The sequence below is a fragment of the Fragaria vesca genome, linkage group LG7 (assembly GCF_000184155.1).
Source record: "Fragaria vesca subsp. vesca linkage group LG7, FraVesHawaii_1.0, whole genome shotgun sequence".
In the NCBI taxonomy this organism is placed as follows: domain Eukaryota; kingdom Viridiplantae; phylum Streptophyta; class Magnoliopsida; order Rosales; family Rosaceae; genus Fragaria; species Fragaria vesca.
In genome coordinates this window covers 12756661-12764026 of record NC_020497.1, presented here as the reverse complement: position 1 = coordinate 12764026, position 7366 = coordinate 12756661, and the positions used below count along the sequence as shown (strand labels likewise).

The 7366-nt window shown below is 37.1% G+C and overlaps 1 protein-coding gene across 1 annotated transcript in view; it reads right to left on the bottom strand.

Annotated features, from left to right (window-relative positions):
* Positions 1 to 1810, bottom strand: part of LOC101293342 (cycloartenol-C-24-methyltransferase-like) — a 5343-nt gene extending 3533 nt beyond the window's left edge. The window contains exons 1-2 of the mRNA XM_004307175.1: positions 1684 to 1810; positions 1426 to 1545 (exon numbers count right to left, since the gene is read on the bottom strand). Of these exons, the coding sequence (XP_004307223.1) occupies positions 1426 to 1508 (83 nt within the window). The 5' untranslated portion in view covers positions 1509 to 1545; positions 1684 to 1810. The remainder of the gene's footprint in view (positions 1 to 1425; positions 1546 to 1683) is intronic.
* Between the last annotated feature and the right edge of the window lie 5556 nt (positions 1811 to 7366).

The following is a 7366-nucleotide window of genomic DNA, read 5'->3' as shown; positions in this document are numbered from 1 at the left end:
TATATATATATATATATACAGCCCTTCTCGGCTGCGGACGTCCGCACCAATGGTTTGGTGCGGACGTCCGCAGCTGAAGAAAATACGTATATATATATATATATATATATAATAAACAGGTTACGAGAATGTCTGGTTCTTTTTTCTTGGAACTTTATATTACAAGAGGGTCAAGAATTGGTTCCTAGTTTTATAAAAATGAACAGCTGCTTGGAAGTCCTATTGTGTCACAACCCATACAACAGGTGGTTGGTTTCAATATATAACATGAAGAGACTATATGATTTAAACATTGTGGTGTATTAGCATCAAATTGAAAAAGTTGAACACCGCAATGTTATAGCACTTGAACAAAAATTGCAGTTTACAAAGTATACTAACCAAGCTGCATTGACAATCTCATAACAAACATAGGTAAAGAAAAAAAAACTTGATTTTTGTAATTTTGAGTGGAGGGAAACATCATAGCCTTCTAAATGCTCCCAAATCGAACAACTGTTAATTAAACCTCTTTGCAAGAATTCCTAGGCTTTAATCCTCAATACATGCGTAACTCATGAATATCAAGAGTTTAAACTCACTCATAATTTAACTGATTATTTATAGCAAAGGATAACACCCGCTAAAACTAGTATTGAAACACAGGAAAAATGTAATTTAATCGAGTTCCAAGAGCGCAAAGGCAAATAAAATTTAAACCTTTCCTAGCAGCACTAAAAAAGCGCATGCGTAATTTGCCATCTGGCAAAAGATTACATTTCATGGGCTGCTTGCCTCCTAAAGCTAGGTTCCAAAAATAAAGCTTCATCCTTTTAATTTAGGTAGATCTGACAGCAAATCACCCAGAAATAGAAAAGGAAATATAACACGGCAACTACCATTCAGACTCATATTAACAGTGTAATTGCAAATCAACTAAACAAAGAATCATCAAACTTAACACAACTTTCCCAGAACTCAATTTCTTTTTCCCCTACCTTTTTTTGGATACCAAAAGAAAAAGAAAACGAGGACCACACACTGAATTGGGGACCTATAGAAACTTGAGGCACAGTGTATACGGGACTGGGCAAAGTCATCCAAAACATGAGAACGGGCAGCCCCAACATGACATGTTACTCTCACCAACACCACATCACACTCACGTGACTTGTCCAATAATTCCCCTAAACAACATAGATCACCAAAAACATGTATGTTTTTCCATGATTACAAGTGCCGTAATTTAGAGATTAGCTTTGATCTTGACTCTGGTGTTACTTGGGTCAGACCAAAACAACATTGTAAGTACAGATTATAGTTAAATCGAATTAAAACCCCCAAGCTTAATCGAATGTAGAGAGAGAGAAACATAGTAAAAGAAAGAAAATATCATCATGCAAATATAGAGAAAAATGAGAGATGAAATTGAATGGGGAGAGTTACTTGTCAACAGCAGAGAGCACGTCATTTTTGTCGATCTTGCCGCCGAGGCCAGACGCCAGATCAAATGCTCCGGCTTTCGACATCGTCTCCTTAAAACCCCAGAAACCCAGTTACGGAGATCTGCACACATCATCATCATCATCAGTCAAACACTGAATTATTGGTTCTGTGTTGGGTCAAATAAAAATAAAAACAGAAGAGAAAAGGTGAGTGTGTTGGAAGAGAAAATGTGAGAGCATGAAAGACTGGTTCTTTTACATGGAAAAGGAGAGAATCCGAGACAGCCTGCGAAAAAGGAGAGACCTTATCTCCGAGGGAGGCTCGTTCGCTCTAGACTAAGTAGTCCTCTCAAGATCAGAGAGAGAGAGAGAGAGAGAGAGAGAAACCAATGTTGGCTGTTAATATACAGAGGCTGAGGCCAACTCAAGACAGAGTGTTTTCACGTTTTAAATCACATCCATCCATCTCCATATCCAACCGGCTCCACCGTATATCCTTGTTCTTCTTTTCATTTACTTTTTTTTTTCTTTTTTTTTCAAAACGCCGTAACGACGTCTGCTGTAGCAGATCCCTAAAATCATTTACTTTAGTAATATAGTCTTTTTATTTGCAAGTATCAGATCGTGAGTTCGAGCGACATAAAACTCTGTTCGCATTTGATTTGCTTAAACCGAAAAAAAAAAAAAAAAATAGCAGATCCCATAAGCAAGTTGATTTGGGTAGACAATGATAGATTAACGGAGGCATTACCATAATTATATATACTAAGGAGATCTTGTCATTACTCACCAAAAAATAAAAAGGAGATCTTGTCATTAAATAAAAATAAAAATAAAAGGGGAAGTGGAGAAGCAGTGTCACCCTGTCTGTCCTTTTCATTGACGACAGGTCGTAGGACGCTGGATTCGAGGGTCTGTTCATAAGCACGCGCACCCATCACAACACGTGACCTCATTTTAAAATACTCCCATCGCTTTGCGGGGGAGATTTTGCATATCTTGAAGAGCCGGCCTCTGGTGCTTTCACTTCGCTGCACAAAACCCATGCCCGTATGATTACATAGTCATACTCAACCACCCTGCATGTCTTTCCTCTTTGATCTATCCTTTTGGTAAGTTTGTATTTACATTCTGTTAGTTTTGTAAACTTATCATTTGTGATTTTTACACTATAGTTTTTGGTTGATATTATGCCCGTTTAACCGATTGCACAAAAAATGTTTGATAAATTGTCACAAACAAATTTTTAATTCAAAATTTGATACAACTGTTAAAACATATTGTACCATGGAGCGTCAAAATTGCTCTAAATTCTGAAGCGATTTTTTCTTTTTTCAATGGTGATATGATTTTGATGAGGTTACTATAGATTATAGCATCACAGCCCGTTAGTTAAATTGTTTTGAGTTGCAGCTCTATAGCTTTACATTGCAATGGCGTCTTCAACATTATTACCGTTTCGAACAAATACTAATTTGCCACAAAACAATACTGGAGAATGAATTACCTTCCATCATGTTTAATGAAACTGTATATTGTTCTAACATAAAGCAAGTCGTTATGTGACGAAAAAGGGTGCAATGAACCACCAATAAAGCATGAGCTCTTTTAGCTTTGATGATAATGGGGCTATTCATTACTTCACTTCAAAGATAAAGTCTGCACTTTGGTTTGGTGTATATCTATATGAAGAAAATTAAGGATAGAGATTGATGGTCCTTTTCGAAAATGCCTCAAGTTAAATCTATCCCAGTAGTATGAGAGACTATTGCTTTGCTTGTCAGGGATGAAGTTAGAAGAGTCAAGACTAGGTTTACTAGGTGTTCTTGCGCAAGGCCAAATAAAGATGGAGAGGTTTGAGTAGCATGCAGTGGTATCAAACTACACATTAAGTAAACAAAGATGTATGATATTCTTTTTTCGTATATATGTAGGATTTGTCAGCATCAGGCATTACGGTTAATGGCTTTCCTTTCCTGTTATATGGTAAGGATTCATATACTCTGCTTAGAACTCAATCTTTTAACCTTCTATAACCTCTGAAATTAATACTATACTCCATTGACAGGAATTTCGCTTCTATTATATCCCTAATCAACATAATGGCCTGAGGAAGAATCCTCAAACATTACAGAAGGGATCACTGGAAGACGCAGTTCCTTGTATTTAAAGAAATATGATTGCTTTGATGTGTCAAAAATGAGCTTGAGAAGCTACTTACCAAAATCAAAGTTGTTCTGCTTGAGGCAGAAGAAGAAAGCAAACAATGAACTCAAAGAGTGACTTAAAAACCGAAAAGACGTGGTTTACTGATGTTGACAGTTTGCCAGAAGAATTCTACACCGATACAGTGAAGCTCAATGCAGATAATTGGTATCCGGAAACAAACTGTCAAGAAAGGTTCGCATCTTTTCCTCAAGCTCAAGCCAGTTTACTTTGTAACTAAGGAGGGGTCATAACATAACAGAAACTAGCTAGGAAACACATATACATAGAGATTGCAAGTTTTTTTTATCTTTCTGGATGTACTACCATTTCCATTCTTAGGTATTGGATCATCAGAAATACCGCACTTGCCGAGACTGCATGCATAGAATGTCAAGTGAGAAGGAAAATAAAATGGACCTGAAAAAGGGATATGGATTTCTTATGTTTGAGTTCGGCACGCTTGTTCAGAATATCATTGTTGGGAAACTAATAAGCCACTTAAAAACCTTGAGATGAATCAGTTCCAGAATGGTCTTCCAAAAAAATTATGAAAAAAATAACATCCTTGTGTTTTATGGCGTCGAAAATGATCATCAAATTACTTGGTTTAGAAAACAAGTTCATCACGCAATGCACAAGTGAGGTATTAGTAACAAAATTTAGACATAGGATAGAGCCATAGAATTCAAGAATAGGAGTCCAGACTTGGAAAATCTTGGTGGAAGATTTTTTTATGAAAAATAAGTAATAGATGCTGCAAATGATCGAGCTTGAGCAGTATTTTCACTTTCTACTGTAAAGTGAAGGCAAATTGCCTCCCGAATCATTTCCATGGTGCATATTACTAAGGGGTTCATACATACCGTCTTTGTTGATCGTATTCAGGATCGTTTAAAGTCTACTTATGTTCCTACATTGTGAAGGACTCTATATATGTGTATGAACGTATGCATTCCAGATATGCTGGTGTCTACATTCATAAAAGGAACACGTACAAACAGGAAAAAACAACTACAATATGTAGGAAAAAATAGCTAAGTTTCTGACTTCCGCAGATTCTTTATCTTGGTTCCTTCTTTACAAGACTCCGGTAGGGCTCAGTTTTTCTGTTCTTTTTTTTCCTCACATGCGATGGCATAAAGTAGTGATGAATGCATGTTCCAGTTATTTGGGACGTACAAGGGCATTCTTTGGCTGTTAAAAACTCTAAATCCTTGCCAGTTCTCCTATTTCAATTTCTATGAAAAGCATAGCATTGGAGAAGCGACAGTGTATTTCTGTTTATATACTCAGCAGTAGTACTACTATTCATCCCTAAGGTACTTTTGGAAGGTAAATAGTAATAATTATAAGACCATTTGGGAACCGAAAATTTGAAGTCTATACTAAAACTTGATTTGTGCACCTAATCAGAATGGAGTCTTCCAGGACTGAGTATGTCTGCTGTTAATTCTGTCTTTTAATTTGTTGTTCCAGTGGTGTAGTTGTCTTTTTCTTGTCTTGTGTTATCGGCTTAGCTGGTATTTGTTCTTATTATTTTCCAGGTATTCTGGTAAGCATTTTACCAGCCTCATTAGTTGGATTCTTTTATTTACCCAAAAAAAACTTCATCTTTTTACTTTTCCAGTTTGTACCATGGTGCTGAACTGCTGATCATTGCTGTTACCGTCATGGTTTCTGCCATTATCAACTGCTTGACAAATTGCACAAGTTCTGTTCCAGTTTCTGCCCGGAATAATGAGCAGTGACTGTACCAACAGCATCTCCAACAAACAGTGGACTTAAAAACTGATCTATATTCAGTAGTTTGTGGCTCACAAGTTTAGGCTTCGACAATCAAGGAGTCCTTAGCAACATGGCAAGAGCAAGAGTGAAGCCTATAAATTTTGCTGTTATGAAAACTGCTGAACTTACTCATATCTACAAGTCTATAACCACTCCAACAATATTAGATTTAGGTGGTTTTGGAGTAGCGCTCTTGAAAATGGAATACAGGTGGCTGCCAGGGTCCATGGCAACAACAATTAATAGACCAAGATATTTGAAAGCAGTTTATGACAGAAGTTGGTGCGCGCCTTGGGAACAAATTACTATGATCCAGTTAGACTCTACTTTCAACCTGCAATTAAAGCCCTTGTCTACGACTCTACAAGTACATGAAGAAAGGTTTGAGTTCAAGGTAAGAGGGACTGGAGAAGTAGAGTAATAGAAACTTGATGGTATTGCAGTCCAGACTGTAAAACGTTGCTGGCACACTTGCAGGAGTGTGAAAAGAGAATCATTTTACTCTGATAATGAGTCGATAATGTCCTCCTTGATAAGAACCTGCATCCAAAGTAAGGTTTTGGACTAGCCAAGCTTTGCAACAGTGGAAGCAGTCGAATGCTCTTATCAAATTTCAGCTGTACTGCAGGATATGCTGCCCCAGAGACGTGGAAGCCTTATTATGTGACTCACAAATCTGACGTTGACAATTATTTTTGGTCTTCTCATTCCTTGAGATCGTTTGCATGAAAAGATAACTGTATGGATTTGCATTGTGAAATCACTCTACCACCTTTCCCTTTTGAACATCTGCAACAAATTCACTCAACATAGTGGAATATATGCCTATAGCACTTCTGCACAAAGGTGCTGGGCATGAAATTGAGCTTGCTGTTGTCTGCTAGGTAAGAGACATTGCTGTATACCTATTAGTTCATTTCAATATTGTCTTCAAATAAATGCCATAACATGCAGGTACAAATTCATGCTAAAATAGGGGATTTTCAGACTTTCAGTGTACTATATCTGCTTCCTCTATATGAGCAAAGAGGACTACATGTAAATTTTACACAATATCATTATCTAAACAACATAACATTAGGAACAACGCCCACAAAAGCGTTAACGACCAATCATATCCACAGCTTGTCATGACTCGTATCATTGTTGAACATGAGCAACAAGTTTGACGTTCCTAAATAGTTTTCTTGGGCGCCAATCTTGGCTACTTACATTTTCTGACACTATAGTTTGCAATCCTAAGTTCTCAATTTTTGTTGAATTTATCTTGGGAGAACGCCTTCCAGTGGGAAAAGAGAGTGTCTACGGCTTTGTGTGGCCCACGAAGCCAGCTTTGCAATTAAGGTTACCAGCAAGAAAGAATCGTCTCTGCTTAGAGACACCTGATGCTGCTGTTAGAACAGGAGTATCAAATTAGATACTGATCAATCCTCTTGCATCAATTTATTGAAATACAATCGATAAAAACTTACAGTGATTGGATAAATAATAACATAAAATAGAATTCTACAAAATAGTCTATATATATGTAAGGAAATTAAGCACTAGCTATCTATACCAGTAACTACAGAAATTTTAGAAATAATATTAATAAGAAGTATGAATGAAACTGACTTGATCGAATTGATAGACGCTTGCAGTAGCAATCTCCTAAGACAGAAATTTGCCCGTACTAGTGCTTGTACAGTCCTTGGACGTCTATCTTGCAGGATACAACTATCAAGTTCTTGTTTATGCACCCAACAAGAACTTCTTGCAAACTCGTATTTGTGTTTTCTCAGAAATAGAAGAGGGAGAAGAGTAGAGATTGTTCTGTTCTTTTTGCCTTGTCTGCATCTTTCTTATAAAGACACCAAACGAACAGTTGCAATGCTTCTGATGCAATGGTTCGTTCAAATTCGACTTGTTCCAACAGTTGTAACTGTTGCTGTAACCTCTTGGGTGTACAG